The sequence below is a fragment of the Monodon monoceros genome, unplaced genomic scaffold (assembly GCF_005190385.1).
Source record: "Monodon monoceros isolate NGI ecotype Baffin Bay Population unplaced genomic scaffold, NGI_Narwhal_1 Super_Scaffold_21, whole genome shotgun sequence".
NCBI lineage: Eukaryota > Metazoa > Chordata > Mammalia > Artiodactyla > Monodontidae > Monodon > Monodon monoceros.
Window position 1 is genome coordinate 25,295,809 of NW_021703778.1, and position 26,180 is coordinate 25,321,988.

The 26,180-nt window shown below is 46.3% G+C and overlaps 1 protein-coding gene across 4 annotated transcripts in view; it reads right to left on the bottom strand.

Annotated features, from left to right (window-relative positions):
• The window catches only part of FBH1 (F-box DNA helicase 1), a 48,230-nt gene that overhangs the window by 15,139 nt on the left and 6,911 nt on the right, over positions 1–26,180 (bottom strand). For 2 of the 4 annotated variants that reach the window (XM_029237138.1, XM_029237139.1), the window contains exons 2-17: positions 20,265–20,420; positions 18,379–18,962; positions 14,496–14,626; positions 14,254–14,389; positions 12,523–12,713; positions 11,921–12,013; positions 11,474–11,568; positions 9,539–9,707; positions 8,620–8,842; positions 7,910–7,997; positions 7,745–7,831; positions 6,924–7,060; positions 2,977–3,076; positions 2,766–2,887; positions 984–1,059; positions 200–397 (exon numbers count right to left, since the gene is read on the bottom strand). In XM_029237138.1, coding sequence (XP_029092971.1) covers positions 200–397; positions 984–1,059; positions 2,766–2,887; positions 2,977–3,076; positions 6,924–7,060; positions 7,745–7,831; positions 7,910–7,997; positions 8,620–8,842; positions 9,539–9,707; positions 11,474–11,568; positions 11,921–12,013; positions 12,523–12,713; positions 14,254–14,389; positions 14,496–14,626; positions 18,379–18,962; positions 20,265–20,420 — 2,586 coding nt within the window. Of the gene's footprint in view, positions 1–199; positions 398–983; positions 1,060–2,765; positions 2,888–2,976; positions 3,077–6,923; positions 7,061–7,744; positions 7,832–7,909; positions 7,998–8,619; positions 8,843–9,538; positions 9,708–11,473; positions 11,569–11,920; positions 12,014–12,522; positions 12,714–14,253; positions 14,390–14,495; positions 14,627–18,378; positions 18,963–20,264; positions 20,421–21,601; positions 21,658–25,017; positions 25,037–26,180 lie in introns of those variants that run through there. The other 2 variants (XM_029237141.1, XM_029237140.1) reach the window with 2 other exon arrangements.

The window sequence follows — 26,180 nt, forward strand, 5'->3', positions numbered from 1 at the left end:
CCGGTAGCAGAGATGGGACTCGGGAGCCCCTTCTACGGGCTGGAAGTAGAACAGAAATAAAGAGGCCACAGGAGAACAGCAGCCTTGTTCCATTGACACAGCCGCCCCTGGTCACCCATGATGTCCACGCTGGCAAGAGGCACGGGAGGCGGGCTGCCCCCGCCCCCAGGGGGAAGTGAAGAGCCCCCGTGTCCCTCACCTGCAAAGTCCAAGTCCTCTATGTGGCATCTCTCTATCCTTTCCACCAGCTCTGGAATCTGGATGTTGTACTTCTCCACGACCGCAATCTTGGCTTCCAGCTCCTTGTCCTCGGCTGCAGTCACATACCGCTTGAAGCCACTGAAGCCCTCTCTGTGCACCCACCTTCTGATGAACCTGTCTTTAATGACGAGGTTTCCTAGAGGGAACAGGCGTAGGAGTCAAGGTGACACAGGCTGCACCGACGTGCACTCCTAACTGACCACATGATAAACGAATGGTCTCAGAGCTGGAGACCCAGGTCCAGGCTCAACGGCATCACTAACCTGCCGTGGGTGCCTGGGCAAGTCAGCACAGTGACTTGTGCCATAGCCCCTCCAGCTCCAAACTCAGGGTCAAGAGCCCTGCTGACACCCTTGTCTGCTTCTCAGGGACTCGAAATTGTGCAGTAATGAAAAAACGAAAGCGCTACAGAAAATTAGAAAGGATCACATGGGGCCCATACAGAAGTCTCGGTGTGTGAGGTCGCCCAGGCAGACAGAAAGATGGTGGGGAAGACGGCCTAGGGGCCAGCGTGACAGAGAAACTTAGACTCCTGAGAAAAGGGTCTGGAAAGAGCCATCGGTGCCTCTGAAAACAGGAGGTCTCTGGCATCCCACCGCTGATGAGAAGAAGCCACACTGGCTCCTCCAGAGCAAACGGGAACTGACTCAGAACCTGCCCGCCCGCCTCCACCCCACCACTGTGTGCCTGCGTCCACCCCACGCAGCAAGGAGGACACTCACGTCTCTTCCGTTCTTCCTCCGGCTGAAGAAGCGTCCAAATATCAATGATTCTGTCCAATCCAAATGATTTAATCCCCTGAAAAAGTTTTTCGGTGGGAATTTTTTGGTGTTTTGTTGTTTTTAGTTTTATTTTTGTTACTGTTGTTAACAGGACAAAGTAAAGCAAACGTAGAGGTGGGATTTTGAAATGAGACGCTTTTTTTGGAAACAGATCTCAAATTGCACCCAAAGCATAAGGACATCGAGTGGGAACCTTCATTACGCACAAAAGCAGAGGTTGCGACGCAGCCTGCAAACTCGGGATGACCCAGTGCTAAGCTCTGGCTGCTCCCTCAGACTTCTCCTACGTTTAAAAAAAAGGCAAGAACTAGCTGCATGTTGCTTTCATGTCAAAGAAGGCAATTTAAATCATCTACCTTCCACGAATATAAAACAGCTGCAGCAAAGAAGACAGATGAGACCTGAATACTGAGTGTAGAGCACAAACACTCGCCGCTGTTCCTTCTGAGGAAAGAACTAGACTGTCTACAGGTACTGGATCTGTTAAAAGGTCAGCTGCTGGAGGAGAGGGCCTGACCCTCCCAGTTCAGCCCACCTCTACTGGGAAGCGTGTACTGAGCACTGACTGGGGCCCAGGACAAAGGCTCCACACTCCAAGGGTTTAGATCATTTGGGGAAGGGACACATAAAACATTAACATCAAACTGAGACCAAAATAAGACAGTACAGATTATAACGTAACCAGAAGTGATCAAGCGGGATGACACATGTGGGAGTGAGAGAGGGGAGAGGACAAGCTCACATCCTGCCTGGCGTGGAAGATGCTCCAACAGTACCATTTCCTTACAATAACAAAGATGGCTAAACTATGCTACATCCACTGAGAAAGTATTGTAAAGTCACTCAAATAGCAACATGGGAGAAAATATGCTCGTGGGTGGGGTAAAAAACACATACTCTCTTTTGTACACTCTAAATGCAATTGTGTAAAAATACACAACTATAAGGCCAAAAACATAAATAATTAGCAAAAATGAGAATTTTTACATAAAACACTGAGATTAAGGGTGATTTTTTTCCTTTTAATTTCCAAAACTTCTGTAACTTGGTTACATAATCTTTATAAATTAAAAAAAGGAGCATCAGAAATTTTTTATTTTGATTCACTTACTGTATGTACTGAGGGCCTACACATAGTAGGCCCTAGAAAATATTTTTTTCATATATGAACGGGTGAATGTCTCTTAGACATAAAACTCTTGCTTCCAAGAGTTAAAAACGCCGTACACATGTCACTCAACCCTCCTAGCTTCCCTGTGAATCAGGCAGTGTCGCTGTCCCAGAGACAGAGGGGCTGAGTCGCCTGCCACAAGCCACACACAGTTAGTGAAGAAGCAGAGCTAGAACCAGTGTCCACGCTGCATCTGGAGCCCCGGGCACCTCCCAGCTGTGCCCTCACCTCGCTTGTCTTACACAACTGATCATCACACCCCAGGACACTCACAGGCAGCTGGCAGCCCCGCATGCACACAGGTTAGAAGGGCATTCTTTTTTTTTTTTAAATAACGGAGGAAAAGGTCCACAGTCCTTGCTGGGCCAGACTTTACAGGACTCGCTGGACCAGAATGGCCAGGGGGAAGGACTTCACAGCGCAGGCCTGGGAACAGTCACAAACCCAAATGCCTGTGTGCAGAGTAAGCCTGGACATGTGGGCCGTTTTCAACGGCTCTGTGTGTCGGCGATGTTTCCGGGCGACAGCAGAGAGCAGAAACGCACTCCTACCCCTATCAGGTGGATCCGGGCAGGCACTTCTCCTTCCGTCACCCGGACGGCCTCATCAAACACGTTGGCGTTGGTCCGGGACAGCAGGGCCACCTGCCCCTTCGTGTCACCTCGAATGCCACCTTTTGGGAGAGAGCACAAACTCTAGGGCAAATCCAGATAAAGAGGGAAGCTAATCTGTGTAACAATTACGAGTAACTGGAAGCCTTACTCTGATGGTTGCCTCCAACCAAAGTCTTTTTTCTTACTCGCTTGCAGACATCCAAGATTGTAGCTCCCACATAGGCAATTTCCACACCAAACCTAAAACTCTGTGGGAGAACAACACAATGAAAGGAGTTAACACCCCCTGAAGAACGTGAGCGCATTGCTACCACCGCCAAGGCCTGGCCTCGCCAAACCCCACTGAGCATCTCTGACTCGCCCGACCTGGAATGGGTACTTGGAAATTCCCTACTGTAAACCGACTTACACAGAACAGGAGCTTGGCAAGCAAAGAATCACCATTCTGAGTTTTCAGAATAGCATTTTCTATCTTGAAACCTGAGAGTTACCTGCTTTTCTTTATCTCTTGCCCCCAAATCCAAACCTTGACAATCTTCCACCATGTTTTCTACAGTCGTTTTCTTACCACTGCTCCCAGCGCAGCTCAGAGACCCCTACCTCATGCCTCCCCAACTTGGCCTCTTTCCCTCTGCCACTTGAATCTTTCCCTCATGTGTTCATCAAGCCCCGTGCCTCGCCACAAAAAGGACGAGCACTCCACGAAGAAAAGGTGACGTGTGGACTTTCAGGACTCCCGCAGCCTGGACAGCCTTAGCCCCTTCGTTCCCCGAGACCAGCAGCAAACTTTTCTTTTAAGCAAATCTACCATTCTTTCCAAACTGCCTCTAACAAAGAAGCGTATATTATACAGAAAATTAAGGGAGGAAGGGGGTCTCTCCCTGCCCCCTGAGGCTCCCTCAACATCGATTCAAACCCTACATAACCGGCCACGGGACTAATCACCATTTCCTGAGCGTTCCCTGCCCTCCCCCTGCCGTGCTGCATGGCAGTAACTTCAAAACGCGGCCCAACACACTAATCCCTTGACCACTGTAGCTGGAAAGACACCATTCTTGCCCAAACTCGTGGTATTTATTGCCTTTTTCCATTCACTTATAACTTAAGGTAATGAAGTATTATGTACTTTGGTGAACATCAATAACACAGCCTAAGGAAAGCAAGACTTTCAACAAACAGTACTTTGTTGCTATAGAACTATTCTAAGTGAGCCATAACTCAAATTATAAAGATCCACGAGTCCATACTGACACAAATAAATAAATGAATAAACGGAAGAGAAGACACAAAATCTCCTTTGCAGAAGAATTCCGAATAATCTATGTAGACACTCCAACTCTTGTTCCCAAGTGAGCACTGAGGGCAGTGACTTCCTTCCAAGGCACACAGTGTGGAGGGGTGGCGGGGGGAGTCACTTCACGGTGAAGGGAACTGCCAAGCACCACTTCAGCCAGGGGACCAAGACAACATCATCAGTTATAAATCATGTTGATGGGGGACTTCCCTGGTGGCGCAGTGGGTAAGACTACACACTCCCAATGCAGGGGGCCCAGGTTCGATCCCTGGTTGGGGAACTAGATCCCATATGCATGCCCCAACTGAGAGTTCACATGCCACAACTAAGGAGCCCGCCTGCCGTAACTAAGACCCAGTGCAACCAAATAAATAAATATTTTTAAATAAATAAATAAATAAATAAACCACGTTGACAGTACGGGCCCCCAATACCTTGTAATGAAAATGGCAATTTTTCTTCCAAGGCCTTCCTCCCAAAACATCAGTGCAACCACCAGACAAACACCAACAGAGTGGTATCCGACAGAACACCTAACCAGTCCTCTTCAAGGTCCAAAAAAAAGACAAGTGTGAGAAACCACAGAGCACAGCCAATAGGAGCCTAAGAAGACTTGACAACTGAATGCAGATAGGGTCACCTGAATAAGATCCTGGAATAGAAAAAGGACATTTGGTAAAAAACCAAGGAAATCTGAATAAACGATGGACTTTAGTTTATAATAATGTATCCACGGTAGTTCATTAACTGTAGCAAATGTACCACACGAATATAAGACGTGAATAATAAAGGAAACTGAATGTAGGATGTGTAAGAACTTTCTATACTATCTTCTCAACTCTTCTATATATCTGAAACTAAAAAACGTCTATTAAAAAAAAATTCCTCTGGGTTGATGCCACCCTAGGTCACTAGAGCAAACAAGGGAAACTCCAGGAAATAAGGTCACTGAGTGGGCTACAGGGCCTCCTAGAAAAGAACAGAACACAGTTTAGATGATGCTGGCACTTTCGCTGGCAGTTTCACATCCTCTCACTAGAAGTGAGTTTCTTAAAAGCAGTGGTTTTCACACCTTTTAGTCTCAGGACTCCTCATACTTTAAAAAATTAGTGAGCACCCAAAGACGCTTATCATTTACGTGAGTTGTACCTACCTACAATTACCACATTAGCAACTTTAGTGCATTTCAATATAACAATAACCCCATTACATGATAACATACAGAACATATTTTTAAAACGGTATTATTCAGGACTTCCCTGGTGGCACAGTGGTTAAGAATCCACCTGTCAATGCAGGGGACACGGGTTCGAGCCCTGGTCCGGGAAGATCCACATGCCGTGGAGCAACTAAGCCCATGCACCACAACTACTGAGCCTGCACTCTAGAGCCTGAGAGCCACAACTACTGAGCCCACGGCGGTGCCCTAGAGCCCACACGCCGCAACTACTGAGCCCTCATGCTGCAACTACTGAAGCCCGCATGCCTAGAGCCCGTGCTCCACAACAAGAGAAGCCACCGCAATGAGAAGCCTGCACACTGCAACAAAGAGTAGCCCCCACTCACCGCAACTAGAGAAAGCCCGCGCGCAGCAACAAGACCTGACGCAGCCAAAAAATAAAAAAAAAATTTTTTAATGGTCTTTTCCAAAACAGAAGTTAGAGAGAAGAGTGGCACTGTTTTTACATTTTTGCAAATGTTTTTAGTGCCCAGCGTAAGACAGCCGAATCTCAGAGCTCTGTCTGCATCCAGCCTGGTGTGACAGCCTCACAAAGATGAGTGCTGAAAAGGGGAGGAACATGTAACAGCTTTTCCAGATAATCAAGGCCCCAGGAGTTGCCATGCTCATGCTGGAAACAAGGTTTCCAAAATCTGGATTTCACTTGAAAGCAAGAAGTTTATCTTCGGCAATACATACGTCAGCTGTTTTCCTTGAAGTCACAGCTCATAGCATGCGTTTTTGAGAAGATGCCAAATCCCCAAGTCTGAATAACCAGAGTTGGTCCGTCAGCTGCTTGTTCAAGCACAAACGAAAGAAGCAGCGGTGGAGCTCACAACACAATCACAAAAGTGCTCCTGGTCAGACAGCAGCACACTGCAGGGGCAGAAGGACTTCATCCTACTTCCCATTTCATCACACAGACTGTGAGAGAGATGGACTCAAGGGTCTACAGTAATGAAATTAGTCATTTTTCCTGTGCCATCAAGGATGTTCTTAGTAGGGACTTCCCTGGTGGTCCAGTGGGTAAGACTCTGCGCCCCCAATGCAGGGGGCCCAGGTTCGATCCCTGGTCAGGGAACTAGATCCCATAGGCATGCCACAACTAAGAGTTTGCATGCTGCAACCAGAAGATCCTGTGTGCTACAATGAAGATAATAAATAAAAATAAATATTAAAAAAAATAGTACTCTTAAAAACAAAAGATGTTCTTAGTGAACTGCCTGCTTTCTTTTTTGACTCAGTGCCTTGCAGTGAAGAATAAGGCAACTGCTAGGACTGGCTGGTGCCGAAGCCGAGATTCTCAGCCACAGTCTCACCACTGACTTTGCATCATCAGTGCAAATGTCAACATAGTACAAGAGGCAGATAACTATTATGAAAACAGTTTTGACTTCGCAGACCCCCTGAGAACCACGGAGAGCCACTGCTTAGAGGCACGGATTTCCTACACACAGTGAGCCTCATGAAAAGCCTTACACGGGGCCTGGCACGTAGTCAACACTGGAGAACCAGGGTGGGGAGCCACAAGGCTTGCGTGTATATACGCGTCTGGGGACTGGGAAGCAAAGACAGCGCTTACCTGTGTGAGATAGAAGACGTGCGTGTGAGGGACTGTGAACAGAGCGTTGACTGCACCTCGGAAGGTATAGATCTGTTGGTGTGGGTCCCCCACGAAGATTTTCCCACATGGCTGAGACAGAACTATGTTCATGATCGCTGCGACCAAGAAGATGGAAAGTAAGGGCTCTGAAGCGACACCAACCCACGGAGCAAAAAGAAACCAAACTTAAGACAGAAAAGGATGAAAACGCTTGCACACTGGACAACAGAGTTATCTTTCCCTCCAGCATAGGTGCACTCAGTCCAAAGAAATGATTTTATAACAAACAAAAGAAACAGCTTCTAACCCTACGAATGCAGATTATTTTTACTCCTGAATAAATTATTGAGTATAAGAAACCACATAGGCAAATATAAAATGAGGCAAGTTATCTTCTCTGATATTATAATTTAAGGCCCCAAAATGACCAAGTCACACTATTTTCTATCAGCCACTGGAAAAATACACAACACAAATTGTTCACTCTAAATTGACTACCTTTTCCCCCTCCACATGAGTCTCAACCCAATCATCTGGTGACCTAGGCTCAGCCAATATTTTAAGAATAACGCAAGCAAAACATTTAGAGAAAATTAAGTCTCCTTTGGGTGAGGGTGGGGGTGGAGAGACAAGTGCTGAAATCCAGTCAGACAGCAAAGGGTTTCTGAATGACTAAGCGTCACGCGCTCCTCCTCATGACAGACAAGAATCATCGACTTATGCACACACGTGTCCTCTTACACATTCACAACACTGTTGCTATGTGTTTGGGACTACTGGTATCCTGAATGGTTTATCACCTGGGGTACAGTCCTGGGCCTCGTCCACAAAGATGGCATCAAAAGAGGCCAGCAGAGGCTTGCTGAGCTGCCAGAGTTTCAAGTAGCCTACAAGAAGGGGCAGAAGAGTCAGAAATCGGAATGAGGCGGGTGCACGGCGGGGCTCAGGACTGGGCGCGTGCGTACCGTCGTGCGTCATATGGTAAGCCTCCTCCTTGCACTCGCCCAGCTTCCGCATGTTGTCCCAAAGTCGGCTCGCTTCGAGGACACCGTTCTAGAAAGCAAGTGACACGGTGATGTGAAGGTCACGACCCTGAAATCAGGAGTTCATGTCCATGTGCAGGGGTCAAAGCAAAGGCCCCAGCTCACGGTGAACGGCAGCCCCTCCCTGACCTCCCCTGGCTCCACGAGGGCCTCATGTCAACGTCAGGCGCCCAGATGGGCAAAAGCCAGGGGCTGGACCACACCCAGAGGTAGAGCATCGCTCAGGGAGCACAGCATCTGATGAACCAAGAAAGGCTAGATGATTCCTCTAGATTTATGACCGACAGTTAATTCATAAAAAGTGTGGTCAATGACTGAAAAGACTTGATAAAAATTAGAAAAGAGAATCACATCTTTAGACCCTGGACCAGCAGACCCCACGACGAGCTCTTATAAACCCTGGGCAGGAGCCCCATCTGTGAAATGGAGGACCAGGCTGAGGACTAAGCAAGATGAGTGCTCTTCACAGAAAACCCTGTACACTTTGCAGCCAGCACAACCGGCCTAGGGTCTCCCCTCCACCTCTACCTCCTGCCAGCAGCTCTAAAGACATCAAGGACCAGTACAAGCTGGCACCGTGTCGAGCCCTTGTTCCTCCCGAGCCCTAACTCCAAAGGGACTGAGACACTCACCAGCTTCTCGCTCTGCTCGACCATGACTCTCTGTCCCTGGCTGTTCTTACACCAGATGGGCACGTGGTCGATCGTCAGCTCGTCGTCAGCCGAAGCAAAGAAGTTTTCTAGAGTCTTACATACTAGCTTGGCCCTTATGAAGCCACCCTTCCCTTCGGCGAGGACAGAGTTGACCATGAAGGGGGTTAACTTGAAGAGATTCAACTTCTTCTTCAATTGGTACCTGCAACGCACGTCCCAAAGGCACCGGGTTGGCTTTTGTGGCAACTCGCGATTTAGTGTCTCCCCCAGGCCTGCCCCCTTCTCTCCAATGACACCACCAGGTCACTGGAAGTGGCACATACAGGTGACAAAAAAAAGCCTGAGGAGCTGAGTGAGGTCCTCGTAGGATTGGAAAGGGCTCCGTTACGCTTTCCAGAATTCACATCTAATAACCCAGGAGACGAAGTGGCTCACAGCAGATACCACTGTTCCAAGGTGTGGACCAGACTCCAGGAGGCCCCAGGGGGGGACCCTCGAAGCTCCCTGAAGCTTTCTCGTCCAAGGGGACACGGCTTAGAGGCCCTGGGTGCCTGGAACAAGTGCCCCTCAGCCCCGTCTTCTCCCCTCCAGCTTCTGAGGAAAGCCTGAATGGGTCAACCAGACTGGTGATGCCCTGAACTTTAGACAAGTCACTCTGACCTTCTGTGCCTCAGTTCCAGAGACATGAAAATGCCTCCCTCAGTGAGACAGTGTTAAGCTTCCCTCAGTAGCAATATCTCTCTATGGGGTGAAGTAAAAATTACTCAATCTATGGCCATATTCCCTGCCTGTAAGTGAAGATAAAGCACTAAGTTTTCTCCGAGTCACTGTGGTGTACTGACTGCAACGTGAGAGCAGTAACTGGACGTAGTGGCAACAGTGGCACCATGATGCTCACTTGCGCCCGATGTGTCCGTAGGCCATGGAGTGGAAGGTCTTGCAGATGACATTGCTGGGGAAGACGAGCTCGGCCTGCTTGGCAATGCTCTTGTTGAAGGTCACGTACAGGAACCTGCTCTCAGACCACTTCTCAGCGTACTTGACCAGGGTGGAGGTCTTCCCAGTGCCTGAGGAAGCCAAGAGCAAGGGAGGTGATCCTCTGACCAGGAATAACGGTTCCCACAGACGCTATAATCAGGTCCCACCCATGCCTATCTCCCTGCTTGTCTGGGACCAGACAGTGGCAAGTTCTCCAGTACTGATGAAAACTAAAAACGGTGCTGTGAAGGGAGCAGCAGACTCAAGACAGAGCCACCTGGGTTGGGGTAGCAGACCCTGCAGCTCTAAAGGGGCCACTTCAGTCTGCTCCTCAGCCTGTGTGGGTAACACTGACCTCATAGGGTGTGCAAGATAATTACCCAGGTACCCAGCAGAGGAACTCATAAACGGTAGCTATGCTGGCCTAGGCACCATTCATGCTTCGACAGCAAGAGCATGAAAATGAGATTCAAGGATCCTTCCAACCCGTTCTGAACTATCCTATCTGCCCCTCCTCCCCGCCTTTCATTCAGTTATTCAGTTAGTCAACTGTCACCCACTGAACAAGTATTTCCTGAGCACCTATTGCACATTCAGCCCTACACTAGGCATGTCACAAACACAAAGCAAGGTTCCTGCATTACAATCTAGTTGGGAATAAAACACCAACACAGTTGCAACAACTGGAACAAAAAAAAAGAGAATAATGATAACACAGTAGAGTGAAAAAGAATATGGATCTGGAAACAAAAAAGAAAATCTCGCCTATAAAAGAAGAAAAATAGCACCTCCTTTCCTACCTACCAGGGCTGTTTGAAGATCAACAGATCAATGACATAGTGTGGAGGTGTTTACAGAAGGTGTGTGTTGGCTATTCTTCCTATGTAATCAGGCACCAAACAGTTAATACAGATTAGTCACAGTGAGAGTTCAGAATCACGGAGGTCTCAAAGGGCTGAGGAAGCCTCCACCAAGAAGACACAGAAGTGACGGGGGTCAACATCGGATGGCAGAGAGATAGAGGAAGTAGGGGACGGGGAGGGTAGGCGAAAAGGCACATTTCTGGAGAGAAATAGATCCAGCTTTGAATTCTACCTCCACCACGTATTTGCTCATTTAATCTGGACCACATCATTTTAATTTCCCTGAGCTTTAAAACCTCATACATAAAATGAACCAGAAATTCCCTGGCCATCCACACTTCCACCGCAGAGGGCATGGGTTCAATCCCTGGGGAATTAGGATCCTGCATGCCACGCAGTGCAGCCAAAAAATAAATAAACAAACCAACCTCACAGAATGTTAGGATTAGCACAGGGCAGACATTTGATAAAGTGGCTGTTGTTTTTAGTAGGATATTTAGGCAGAAAAGAAGTGGGAAGGCATTCCAGGTAGAGAAAATAGTATGAGCAAAGGTTCAAAGAGCAACCAAGTACTTTAAGAGCCAGGAAGCACAATTAGCTGACTGAGGGATGTATGTCAGAACCAAAAGGTAGGAGGTCCTTCCAGACTTCACCCTATAGAAATCAAGGAGCTCCTGACACTGTCTGAACAAGGGATTCACATGACCTACTGCCCCATAAGCAATCAGTGTCTGAGCAGATATGATGATACATAATAGGCTGGATCAATCCCAGTGGCATCTACCCCACAAACAAACTCCTATGGACCATTTGTTCACCAGGAAGTCCAGTGTGGATGCCCCCCTGGAGTGGTAAGAAAAAGCAATTATTCCTTGGCAACTGCTTTTTAGATGATTTAATTGCAGCAGTTCAATAATAGATTAAGGTAAAGATATTCTGGCAGGTGGCGGGTAAGGTGGTAAGAGGCATTCCAGGAATGGCAGCCCCCTTACCTGCAAACGCCATAATTTTTACCACCTGGAGAGGTTCCATCTTATGGCTTAGGATCAGCTGTTGTTCATGTGTCAGCTGGATGGTTGTTTTCTTGCTATAATCATTACAGAAGAGAAATCAGGAAAAGAATAAGGAATTGAAAAGATCAGGTGATAGACTGTCAAAAATGAAACAGGAAACCAAATGGGATGAATAAAATTTAACCAGAAATAGGGCAGGGCCACCCCCCCTTTGGGTGATTAAATTGTTCTAAAACTAGGTTATGATGTTAGTTGCACACTCAGTAAATCTACTAAAAATTATTGAGTTATACAATTAAAATGGGCGAATTTTATGTAATGTAAATTATAACTCAATAAAGTGGTTAAAACAAAACACCTTTTCCTCTTCAAGTACGAGAGTCAGGAATCAAAGACGTCCACACACACACACCCTTACAGACATACCCTGGCCAGACCGATGGTTCCTCTTTGACTTCTGTGGCCTGAGCACAGGAATTCTCCTGAAGATACAGGCAATAGAAAATGTTGTAGTGAATCCTAACAGGAAAAAAGCAGATTAGAGATTTTCAAATTCAGTCACGACCTGTATCTTATTTTTCCTCAGATGTTTTTTAGACTCCTAATCATTGCTAAAAATAAAATATGTACCACCATTTTATGAAAAAAAGGGAAGAAAAGGGTTTAAATATACCTAGAGCTGAGCTATATTTACCTGCACTGTTGGAGGTAAATATTTGGAAAGCACGGTTCTGGGAGACATGCCTGGCTGCGGTGGGCAGAGGCAAAGGAGATAGACCAGGATGTGCTCTTTGGGGAACAAATTGTAGCCACGTATGAACACAGAAGGCTCCGTCCACTCCAGGCTCAACAGTCCTGAAGGTAAACACTATCTTGGGGATGGTGTACGACCCCACGGCACCTCACGTTCACAGAGCCCGCCTGCCTGCATCACTGCACTCAAACCTCACGGAGAACTTGGCAGAGCAGTGGGTGGTGGGGCTTGCCCAGCGGTAACGCGGGGAAGGGGCAGGGCGGGGGCCAGTTACCGGTTGCTGATGTTGATCCCTTTCTCCCTCATGGCGTAGAGCAACACGGCAATGCAGTACAGAGTCTCGGTGATGTCTGGCATGGTCACTGTGGAGCTGGGCCGCCGGAGGCAGAAGAGCAGCTGCTGGATGTCATTGACGCTGCTGGACAGGAGGATGATGGCGGCCACCAAGGCCCACACGTTGACACCCTGAAGAGGGAGGTGGACAGGACAGGAGACGAGACCCAAAACACAACCGGTAAGAATCACATGGGACAGCCGGTGAAGAAAGCCAGGTTTGGGGTTCGTGTACCTTCCTCAGACCGTCTAAACGGAGCGCAAACTTCCCGAATGACATTTGGGAAACACCAGGCATGTCTCCTTTTACCCTGGATTCCTTCTTTCTCATCATTTTTGGGTTTGAGTTCTTAAGTTTTCTTTGATTAAATAACATTTATAAAGTGCTTAATGCAAGACGCTGCACAGACGTGATCCTCCCACCTCCTCACCAGCCCACCCCACCCGCACCAGGTCAGTGTGAGCTCTGAGGTCCAGACACTCAAGTCAAACAAGCTCACTATTAAATGGGTGCCCATCTGGGAGGCACAAAAACTGGGGGATACAAAAGAAGACAGCAGTCTTTAGGGGGAAATCAAGACTGACAATTCAATGGCATTAAGATGTTAATTTAGTATTTCTATTATTATTAATACTTATTAAATATTAAGTTAACTAAATTATTGAAAATTTATTATTATGGACACAGTATGCTCCATTTATTAATGTCTAAGAAAATGTTCACTAACATGGAAATATCAATAACAGACATATAGGGACTTCCCTGGTGGCTCAGTGGTCAAGACTCCACGCTCCCAATGCAGGGGGCCTGGGTTCGATCCCTGATCAAGGAACTAGATCCCACATGCAGGCCTCAACTAAGAGTTCGCAAGCCACAACTAAGGAGCCGGCAAGCCACAACTAAGGAGCCCACCTGCCGCAACTAAGACCCAGCACAACCAAATAAAAATAAAAATAATAATGATAGACATATAAGTATATAACTATCATTCTTAACTTTACTGCAAGCCTCCCTGTTAAAAATGCATCCACAAAAGCAAAGTTCCACACACCTTTCACTACAACCATACTGGGAAACAAATCTCACTCCATCGACAATCACTTCACTAAAGATGGACAGAGAAATGCACATGGCTGGATTTCCAACCCTCGACTGGCTGCAGAATGAGGCTGAGGTTGCATGTGGCTTCCAAAACAAAATTTAAGAAGAATCACTATCCAGATGAGAAGCCACAAGACAAAGGAAACTGGAGACTATCTCCAGCTTCTCATTAACTCACTGTGTGTCAGTACAAAATCCTTCTTTTCTCTGGTTCTTTCAAATAACCCAAGGTGTCAACAATACAATCGGCTGCCTTGTAAAGAAGTCCTTACTAATCAAGGTGTGTAGAGGCTAGATGACCATCCTCTGTTGGAACCGCTCAACAGAATGGGAAATTGGATGAAATACTTTTTAAAATTCCTTCCAAATTAAAGAATCTATAACAATGTAGCCTTTTATTTCTCTATGGGACCAATGACAAGATTAAGGCTTCAAAGCAAAGGCTGAAGGAAGATTTTGAAAATAAATCTAAAATAACCTTCAACCAAACTTGATCACCAATACACTTTCTTCCAAAGAGAAAAGGTGTCGCCTCCCCAACCCTCCCCTCCCTGCAGCCTCTTCACATACGGCAGGGGCAGCGTAGAGATCGGGGAGGTGTTGGCGCACGCAGGCCTCTGCCTCGGGGAGGAGGAGGTGATCCCTCAGACTCCACAACGCCCGTCCAGGGTCCACACTCGGGGAGCACTTAGTGGTGGCTGTGTAGCTGTAAGACATTCACAGCAGCATCCATGGGAAAGGTGATCCAGTAAGTGCTGATTTCTGGGAAAGGACTTTGGAAACTGACTTCCTCCCAGGAAACAGGGACTCACCGGATGAGGTTCAGCACACACAGGTCTGACTCCTTCTCTATGCCATAGCTCGAGAGGATGCCATCCACTTTGCTGACAGCTTGCTCTTCATTCATCAGGTATCGGTGATACAGCTTTTTCCAAGGAATGAACTAGACAGTTTAAAAAATCCAAAACAACATGCAGGCAATGGCTATTAGAGAACTGATCAGGCCACAAACATATAGATAATTGCTTGAAAAACAATCACAGTCTACAATTCAAAAGCTGGGTAAATAGGGTAGAAACATTATGCAAATTTTAGTTGGAAACTAGGAGAAGGGGGGGCTCTTGGTTTGGGTTCCAACATTAACTTTTTACAGAATCTGGGAAAAGCCAGTGCTTCAATTTCCCTATCTGAAATAGTGTCCTGTCCCTGTTGGGACACTAATGGCTCAGAGCTTCAGCGAGGATTAAATAACATGAGAGTTGTGGCTATACTAAGATTAGACAAAATAGACTTTAAGTCAAAAGTTATTAGAAGAGGGACTTCCTTGGTGGTCCAGTGGTGAAGAATCCACCTTCCAAGGCAGGGGACACAGGTTCGATCCCTGGCCGGGGAACTAAGATCCCACATGCCACAGGGCAACTAAGCCCACGTGCCACAACTACTGAGCTCACGTACCTCAACTAGAGCCTGCATGCTGCAAACTACAGAGCCCATGTGCCCTGGAGCCCACGCCACAACTGGAGAAGAGAAAACCTGCACAGCACAACTAGAGAGAAGCCCACGTGCCACAACAAAGACCCCGCGCGCCACAGCGAGCGCTGCAATGAAGATCCTGCATGCCTCGATGAAGACCCGATGCAGCCGAATAAATAACTTAAAAAAAATTATTAGAAGAGACAAAGAATATTACTTGATGATAAAAGGGTCAATGCACCAAGAAAATATAACAATTATAAATATGCATGTACCAAATATCAGAGCTCCTAAATCTAGGAAGGAAACACTGACAGAATTGAAGAGAAAAACAGACAGCAACATAATAACAGGAGACTTCTATACTCCACTTTCAAGAATGGATAGAACAAACAACACTGGACCAAAAAGGCATATACTGAACACTCCATCCAGCAACAGAAGAATATACAATCTTCTCAAGTATACATAGAACATTCTCCAGGAAAGATCACATACAAGAACACAAAACAAGTGTCTTAACATATTTTAAAAGACTGAAATTATAGAAAGTATGTTTTTCAATCACTATAGAAACTAGAAATCAGTAGCAGAAAGAAAACTGGAAAACCCACAAATATGTGGAAATTAAACAACACACTTAAAACAACCAATGGGTCAAAAAGGAAATCACAAAGAAATTAGAAAATACCTTGAGAAAAATGAAAACAAAAACACACCATATCAAAACGTATGGAATGAAGTGCAAGCAGGGCTAAAAGTTAAGTTGATAGGTATAAAAACTTACATTAAAGAAGAAGAAAGATCTGGATTTCCCTGGTGGTGCAGTGGTTAAGAATCCGCCTGCCAATGCAGAGGACACAGGTTTGAGCCCTGGTCCAGGAAGATCCCACAGGCCGTGGAGCAACTAAGCCCATGTGTCACAACTACTTAGCCTGTGCTCTAGAGCCTACGAGCCACAACTACTGAGCCCACGTGCCTACAGCCCATGCTCTGCAACAAAAGAAGCCACCACAATGAGAAGCCCGCACACCACAACAAAGAGTAGTCCCCACTCACCGCAACTAGAGAAAGCCCACGTGCAGCAATGAAGACCCAACACAGCCAAAAATAAAATAATGTTTTAAAAATATTTTTAAAAAAATGAAGAAAGATCACAAATCAACAACCTAACTTTACACCTAAAGGAACTATAAAAAGAACAAACTAAACCCAAAGCTAGCAGGAGGGAGGAAATAATAAAGACTAAAGAGCAGAGATAAATGAAATAGAGAATAGAAAAATAGGAAAAAAAACCAATAAGGGCTTCCCTGGTGGCGCAGTGGTTGAGAGTCCGCCTGCCGATGCAGGGGACACGGGTTCGTGCCCCGGTCCGGGAAGATCCCACATGCCGTGGAGCGGCTGGGCCCGTGAGCCATGGCTGCTGAGGCTGCGCGTCCGGAGCCTGTGCTCCGCAACGGGAGAGGCCACAACAGTGAGAGGCCCGCGTACCGCCAAAAAAAAAAAAAAAAACAATAAAACAATAAAACTAAGAGTTGTTTTTTTTTTAACAAGATCAACAAAATCGACAACCCTTAGATATATTTTGGAAAAAAGAGAAGATTCAAATAACTGAACTCAGAAATGAGGGGAACATTACAACTGATGTCACAGAAATAACAAGACTTATAAGAATACTATGACCAACTGCAGATCAACCAACTGGATATAGTAGAAGAAATGGATAAATTCCTAGGAACACACAACCTACAAAGACTGAATGATGAAGAAACAGAAAATCTGAACAGACCAATAATTAGTAAAGAGACTGAATCGGTAATCAAAAGCCTCCCAAAAAGTTAAGAGTCCAGGACCAGACTGCTTCACTGAAAAATTCTACTGAACTAACATCAATCCCCCTCAAACTCTTCAAAATAACTGAAGAGGAGGGAGCACTTGCAGACTTATTCTGAGGCCAGCATAACCTTATACCAAAGCCAGACAAAGACACTACAAGAAATAAAAAGAAAATGAGAGCTGTGACAAGGTCACTGAAAATAACCAAGTCATTGCTGGTGATGATAAAAACATCAAGAGGTAAGGATAAGCTGGGATATCTTCCCAAAATCTTCTCGAGCAGAATGGAGTGAAACCTCATCTAACCCCAGTTCACATCAGAGAGATAATTAAATGGGTAGAAATACTGAACCAAAACAGAGTTCACAAATAAAAACAGAAAGATATTTCTTAGAAAGTAGGAGACAAGACCCCAGGCAAAGAATGGAGCAAGAGCGATATGAAATTTCCTCCAAAATCTTTTGGGCTTGGAAGAGAAATGTACTAAGTTTTGATATATCCACCTTTCCCTCCATCTCCAAGGTTTTAAACTTCAATGCATTTGAAGAATAAATTAAACTCTCTACCTCTGGTTTATTCCCAATGTCTGGTCTAAGGGACATACAAGCTAAGGAGAACATTCTCCCAGCCCTCAGGCTTACTGGAGACCTGAACCCTGGGAAGTATAATGACACAACAAAGGGAAGGGCAGGGCACAGGATAACGGTATCAGGAAATCCTTTCTGAGATCACGGGCTGCCCCTGTATCATCTTCAAAAGGTACTCTTGTGACTAAATGCAACACTCATTTACTAATCACCTACTGTATGTAGAACATCGTGAGACAGTGCCGAATGCAAAAACAAACAGGACAACCAGCCCTCTAGCAATATGCTAATAATTTACAGGGAGGAAGAAGGCTCTCTAAGACCATAACAGAACATGATAAGCTTGAACAGAGGTATAAATCACTATAATAGCACAAGGAAGAGAGTGAGTGATTTCAATGGGATGGAATGGGAAAGCGTTAGTCTAAGAGTGCAGCCTTGAAGAGGAAAGACATCAACAGAGCTATGAGGGGCCCTTTTGGTTGGCTGGGGGAAGTGGGGTGCAGATTAGACCAACATAAGGGAAGTACTGTGCAGTCCACAGTTGGGAAACAGAACATCATTGGTTGTGGACAGAATACAGGAATGGACTGGAATGAAGTCAGCAATGAGCCTGGAATAATAAGGTGGGACACACACAGAAGGTCCCGGTTGCCTCCAGGAGATTGGGATTTGATCCTGGGGGCAAATGGACACCAACATTTCTGAAGAAACGCCATTGTCAGGAGTATGCATTAAGTGAAGCGAATCCATGGACTTTTTAGAGAAAACACGAGAGAACGAAAAGCGCTTTCCGTACCAGTGGATCACTGATTATCTCCCTCCAAAAGTGGCACACCAAGCTCAGATTCCAGTAGAGGTCTTCCATGGGGAGGAAAGCAAAGATGTGCCTCAGGACCTCACTGGGCAGGTTGCAGATGTGGTTCTGGGGTTCCTGGCAGGGCGAGGTCCCAAGAAGCCCATAGTAAGAGTCAGGAACAGGATCAGGACCAATGTCCTCCACCTCCTGGCTGGATTCTCCAGGCTGCGCAGAGAACCACGACACACCGTCCTCTGCTTCCTGCCTGCCTTCCCTGGGCCGTCTGCACGACAGGGACAGATGATGCCGTGGGGTCTTCCTAGAAACCCCATCCCACTGACTGGTCCCTGTGGTTTGATTCCTCTCGTCCTCGAAGGACCGAGACCGCTTCCCTGACGAGCGTGGCCGTACTGCTCCATCACCTCCCTGAGGCAGGGCGCAGTGGCCTTCTGCAGCAAAAATCATCTCGTCCTCCGAGTCCTTAGAGCTGTCCTGGCCCACAGAATTGCTTTTGGCCATGTCATTGGTGCGCTGCTGCTGGCCAGCGAGGAAGAATTCAGGGTTGTATCCCAGGCATCCTCGACCTGGAGAGAGAACCCAAACAAGGTGAACGAGAAGTGAATAATGACTGATGACCCTTTGTTGACCTAAATAAGACAAACTAATTTTCAATTATCTATTTTAATAGAGGAAAGAGACAAGGATGTATTTTATTGGTCAACTGATTATATAAATAGATTAATCCAAAAAATATTTATATCGGGCTCTATCATACAGTCAGATACACATTTGGAAAGGGACAGAGACCAGTCTTTGGATGGTGTGAGGACCACAGTACACCTTGCAATAGGCCAGGGTTAAATTCTGATGTTTTCTAATTGTGGAGTTAATTACACCAATATTTATGAAGAGCTACCACCTGCTCAGTGCTAGGACTCCACGCTGAAACACACATGCTGATAAGTCTTTATCAGTAAAGAACTCACAACACAGAGGAGAAGCTGACTTATACACACAAAACAGACAAAATATCAAACACTATATAACCACCGAGTTTAAAACTGCCTCATACAACTGGTTACAGTGGTTCCAAAAAGTGGTAAACAGAGACTACAATCACATCACAAGAATTGAAGATGACTAGTGAGATCCGAGTTGGATTCTGAAATGAGATATATCACAGGGAAATAAGACAATCTGGATTATACAAACAGGTATTAATGAAAGTGGGAATTCACTTGGCACTAAATGGGTCATAAGGAAAACAATCTGCCAGAAGTAGAGCCTGCATGTAATAACGTCAGGGGATTGAGCCTGAGTCCCTCACAGTAACAGGGAACATACCACACTGGAGGTTCTTGAGAGTGGCAGTGACATGACAGAAAATGGTACTCAGGAACATTATTTGATATTCGAGCTGATATGGAAAAAATAAAGTCTGAAGGCAAGGAGAGGGTTATTGCAGCAGCCCAGGTAGGAGGTGACTGAGGGCACAGTCTACCGTAAAAGCACTGAGTGAGGGGACGTTTGGGAGAAAAAGAGTGATACGGTGGACCCAGTGATGGATTGGACAAAGAGGACTGCTGAAGAGTCAGGAAATCACGACGGTTCCAGAATGGTATCATGGTGATGCTGGGACGTGTTCCCTACCACGTTAAAGTTAAGCCAGCTAGTGGAATTCATTCAGCCGTGCTTTTCTGGGGCTTTTACCAACCACTATGATAGGATGGAATTTTCACAGAAAACTCACAAATAGTGAAAAAGTGTCAAACTACTGCAACAGAACCACAAGATCACAGTAGCAGTATTTACAAATACCGGGAGATACTCAAAGGCCACACACACTACAGATTCTGAAACGCAAGATATTTGGGGGAAAGACATACCTCTAGTCCCTCTTTTGGTTCTGGGTCTAGGATAGAGACCGTGGTTCGGGTCTCTGTTTGTCCATCTTTGACCGAAGGGCTGGGTCACGGCCAAGTGACTGCGAGCCAGATGTTGGCAGTCGACGGCTGTAAGATGCTTCCGCTTAAACCGTCTCACTGTTTTGTATCAACAGGCAGAAGAAATGGGACACTTGTTAGTTATCACCAATTCTACAAGCTAGCAAGTTAACCTTAATTTTCAGGAATACAGTGGCTGTGGGCCACCCCAGCCAGCCCTTTCCCTCTTCCCCATATTCCCATCAACTTTCAGTCATTTTATAGTTTCTTTGCATCTCTTCCTTAGGATTTGAGAATCCTAAAATAAGATCCTAAAATAGCCTTCTTTTCCACCTATCACACTTTGTAGAAGCCCTGATCATGAAATGCTCATTCAAAAAGAAGTTGCCACTAATGGATAAATGGAGATCTGGCAACTTTTCCTTGACTTTAGCCAGGCCATTTATACTATCATAATAACCATAAGTATTTTAAGAGTTGGCTATAGCTTTTCAAAAAATACTCATACATTGTCCCCTGTATACACCAGCTTCCCCAAGTATGAGAAGCAGAAGGCACTAAGCGGACAGTCACAGATTTCCCACCCCTGCTGTATGTCTCTCCCCATGCACCCCACCCCACCCCATGCACCCGTCTCGGCCCCGAGAGCATCTCAGCATCGGGCACTGATGTAATAGGACAGGAGTAAGGCCCCCAAGTAGAAGAGAATGGAGCCCACTTTTCAGCATCTTCAGAGGAGGAAATTTCATATTCTCCCTCAGCAAAACACTACAGCAGTGACTGTGCCTAGAATTCTGTCTCGAGAGCACTGAAATACTTTTGTTTATATTAGTCATTTTTCTGCCAGGTATTTTTTCATTCCTATTTCTGCATTTTATCGCATGTAAGATCTAACTACCTCCTTATGGCATTAAATAGAACAGTTACACTACTGTAAAACAGAATAGTTACACTTAAAAAAAAAGAGAGGACAAGAACAGATACAAGAGAATTAAAGTGACCCTTTAGGGACTTCCCTGGTGGCGCAGTGGTTAAGAATCACCTGCCAGGGCTTCCCTGGTGGCGCAGCGGTTGAGAGTCCGGCTGCTGATGCAGGGGACACGGGTTCGTGCCCCGGTCTGGGAAGACCCCACATGCCGCGGAGCGGCTGGGCCCGTGAGCCATGGCCGCTGAGGCTGCGCGTCCGGAGCCTGTGCTCCGCAACGGGAGAGGCCACAACAGTGAGAGGCCCGTGTACCGCAAAAACAAACAAACAAACAAAACAACAAAAAAAGAATCACCTGCCAATGCAGGGGAGATGGTTTTGATCACTGGTCCAGGAAGATCTCACATGCCGCGGAACACCTAAGCCCACGCGCCACAACTACTGACCCTGCACTCCAGAGCCCACGAGCCACAACTACTGAAGCCCAGTGCCTAGAGCCTGTGCTCTGCAGCAACAGATGCCACTGAAATGAGAAGCCCGTGCACCGCAACGAAGAGTAGCCCCTGCTCGCCACAACTAGAAAAAGCCTGTGCACAGCAACAAAGACCCAACGCAGCCAAAAATAAATAACATAAATAAAAATAAATTAAAAAAAAATAAAAATGTGACCCTTTACAGGAGATGGTCAACAGAGAAATCAGTTCCTGCCAGTACCGTATTTTCAGATGCTAAAAATACTCCAGTATTTTTACTGTAGTAAAAACTGTAGTATCAAATGCCAGAATCTCACTCAACATTTCCTGTAAGCCTGAAAACGCCTGAAACCAAGACACCACTGAGTATATCTGATACAGTTTATAAACTTAATAACTCCCCTCAGCCCTTAGCTTCTTCAGAAATGATCCTTCCAAATTTCAGTTTATTCTTTCAAGGTTTAATGGAAGTTTAAAAAAACTTCATGGATATTTCAAGACTTTTAAAAAATTACTTCTACACACAGAAATAGTTCTACAGGCCCCTCTGAAAGGACGCTAGAGACCTTTTCACTACCTGAATTCAGAGTTAAAATGCAGTGGTATAACTCTTCAGTCATGAAGAAGTACTTTAAAATATGCTCAGCCAGGCTTCCCTCGTGGCGCAGTGGTTGAGAATCCACCTGCCGATGCAGGGAACATCGGTTCGAGCCCTGGTCCAGGAGGATCCCCACATGCCGTGGAGCAGCTAAGCCCATGTGCCACAACTACTAAGGCTGTGCTCTGGAGCCCATGAGCCTCAACTACTGAAGCCCACGCGCCTGGAGCCCATGCTCCACAACAAGAGAAGCCACCGCAATGAGAAGCCCGCGCACCGCAACAAAGAGTGGCCCCCGCTCGCCGCAACTAAAAGCCGACATGCAGCAACGAAGACCCAACGCAGCCAAAAATAAATAAATAAATTTATTAAAAAAAAATGCTCAGCCGGATAAAAGCAGTGTCACATAGTGAGGGGACAGTGGACTTAAAAGGAAAAAAACTGGGTGTGAGCCCTAAGCTGGCCACATAGTGGCCGGAGGACCCCTGGTCACTTAGCTTCTCTAAGACTGAGGGGCGTTACAATGATTAAATGAGAAAACACACTCCAAAAGACTTGTTAAACTATAAAACCCTACACAAATATACACATCTGCTTATTGTGCTAAACAAAGCTTAGATGTGACTGATTTGCATAAAACATTGAAATAACTTTCAAATTATAAACATGTCACCTAATGGCAAGACATGAAGTATATCAGCAGTCCAATTACAGCCTACTCTGTATTACTGAAAATACCTTTTAAAAAGCCAAGGGACTTCCCTGGTGGCGCAGTGGTTGGGAGTCCGCCTGCCGGTTTGGGGGGAAACGGGTTCGAGCCCTGGTCCGGTAAGATCCCACATGCCAGGAAGCAACTAAGCCCGTGCGCCACAACTACTGAGCCCGCGCACCTAGAGCCTGTGCTCCGCAGCAGGAGAGGCCACTGCAATGAGAAGCCTGTGCAATGCAACGAAGAGTAGCCCCCGCTCGCCGCAACTAGGGAAAGCCGGCACACAGCGGCAAAGACCCAATGCAGCAAAAAATAAATTAATTAATTAAAAAAAAAAAAGCCAAGTCATATATCTTAAGTACTTATTATGAACAGAAAACATCCCCCCCACTATAATGGTTTTATAATTATTTTGTTGTTGAACATATTCCTCATACTTACAGAGGCAGAAAAAATGAATGTGCAGTTTTTCTATGTTAAAACAATAAATTTGAAAATTTTCCACATTAAAAAAAAAGCTTGAAGTCTGATTATTCTTTTTAAAAATAAGACACGAAAGTTTACCTCTTCTGCTCAAAATTCTTCATATTACAAAGCCAACAACCTAATTGCTATTTTGTCTGAATGGGGACCTCTGGGCTGACTGGCAGAAGACATAAGGAAGCTACAATGGGCCTTGCAGAACAGAGTTGGCCCTTGGGATCCGTGAGTTCCGCACCTGCGAGTTCCACCAACCGCAGATGAAAAACACCAACACCTGTGGTTGGCTGAATCCGCGGATGTGGGATCCACAGGTCCCTGTCCACAGGGTGGACTCTGAGGGGCCTGAGCCCTCTCAGATTTTGGTGCCATAGGGGGTCCTGGAACGAATTCCCTGCAGAAACCCTGGAACGACTATACTGACGAATACTGGCCCCTAATTCAGGTGCTCCAAACACACTTGGGTCAACTACAGAAGCAGTTGAAGAATTCCAGCCAATAAACCCATTAACCCTGTAGATCCCAGATATGAGACTGATCTCTGCTTTCTCTTCAAACATTCCCAACTGTTTCAAAGCTAGCAAATACAGTGTCCAGAATTAAAACTGGAAACAGTCTAGAAAAATTATCAACAGAGAGTATCTTATTTAAAGAAGGTTCCATAGATAAAATCACAAACGAATAAGATTAACAATATCAAACCCTCTAATTCATATGACCCAGGACCTTGGCGCTGGTACAGACCTGCAGGAAGCGTTCTGCTTCGAGTCCTGGTACAGCCCAGAGTGGTCCTGCATGAAGCCATCACAGAGCAAAGGCTAGCAGCTGGGGACAGAGGTGCCCACACTGGGCCATCTGGCCTCTGGGTACCAGCACAGCCGCCTACACTGTCCATCTGGAATGGTCCTCACAGCCCTGACTGATCATCTGGGAGGCAGAGCTAGCACTTTTACGTTCTTACTTTTCTGACTTCAGTGAGAGGTCAGAAACCGAGACTATTCTTTCTGCCTCTCAGGTCTCTGAGAGATGAAGCGCTGTGACTCACTGCACGGGGAGCTGGGGCCCCCGCACCTGTCTCCGGAGTTAACAAGGCACTTAAGTCAAAGGCTGTGTGATGCACTCGGATCCGGAGCCGGGAGACCTCCTCCCTAACAGCCTTGGTTCCCTTCTCATCACAACGAGGACCCTGACAAGCTAACATGTGGAGTTAACACCACAGTCATGTGGTTTGAACCAGACAAGACAGATGAAAGTACCTAGCGACACCCATGCAGAGGCTCACAAAGCCCAGCAGCTCAGAATTACACGTGGACCACACCGTGCTGAGTCTCCTAAAAGATGCCTACATTTTAACAGCACCAATGTTCTTGTGAAGTTATTTAAAATTACTACAGTAAAATTCTAACCACCTTCTGTTCTTGTTAATATACTTCTAAACCAGCAGCTCAAATATAACTTTATCAAAATAAAGATGCTCAAATGCTACTTCTTGCTTCCCTGAGTCCCCAAACCTCGTGTTGCTCCTCCGTCCTCTGAGCAGTAGGTGCCCTTTGCATCGCTCTCCAAGGGCACTATTAGAAGCTGCTTGCGTTTCTTCAAGAAGCAAACTTAAAGTGGTCGGTGAGGAACGTGCACCGTTAAAGGGATGGAGGGAGATGACAACCAAACTACGTGAGGCCCCAGAGGCCCAGCGGAATCATCTCCAGGCCACAGTGGGTATCTGTACCCTTGGAGACTCTACCACAGTAACTAACAGAAATGTGTCACATCCCTCAGATGTGATGAAAGAAGAACACTGGAAAAGTATGAAAACCATTTGTCAAACAGAATTTTGCTCATTCCCACACTGCTTTTTCTGTGATGGTCCTCTCACAGAGAGACGCCTCACCGGACCGCAGGTGCAGGTCCCAGCCTTGCATCTCACTCTGAAGTGGCGATCACCTGGAGTGCGGCCCTCTGTCAATCACAGATCTCTTCACCTTGATGATGATCTGTCCCACCCACCCCCGCCCCCAGTCAGGCACACTGCTGGAGATTAGACTCTCCTCAGCCCTCCTGGAACAATCATCACTAAACCTGTATGAGACCACCAGCCCTGAAAAGGCAGGGAACATGTCTCATCAGCTTCTTCCTCAAAGCACTTAGCACGACATTGTGCAAATAACAGTTATTTACTCCAACGCTTATTGAATGAGAAGTACGTGCTATGACTCAATTCTGTTGTAATCCGCCTAGCTTCATTTTGTCATCTTCTTGATTGCAAGACAATTTAAAAAACAAGTCACACAAAGCAGAATGGAGTGCTCCTGGTTTCGTGGTGAAGACTGTCAGTCCCCTTCCTCTTTGGCACATGGCTGGTCCACGCTTCCCCATCGTGCTGGTAGCGGGAGGCCCCACAGAATGTGCGTAGAAGGATGTGCGCCTCTTCCAGGCCTGGCCCATAAAAGCCTCTCCTGCTCCTTCCTCCGTCCTCTGCTCCCATCCAGAGAAGGGAAGGGTGACCCCAGAGAATCTTAGAGGCCAAACATTCGAAAAGGAAGACCCTCCAGCAGGCTGGGTCCTCGGATAACTGCTTTAAAGAGCACCACTCCTCCCGCACAATGCTCACTCACACACACACACACACAAAACTGCAACCACCCGAGGCTGTTATGGGATTGAGAAATGAGCTTGG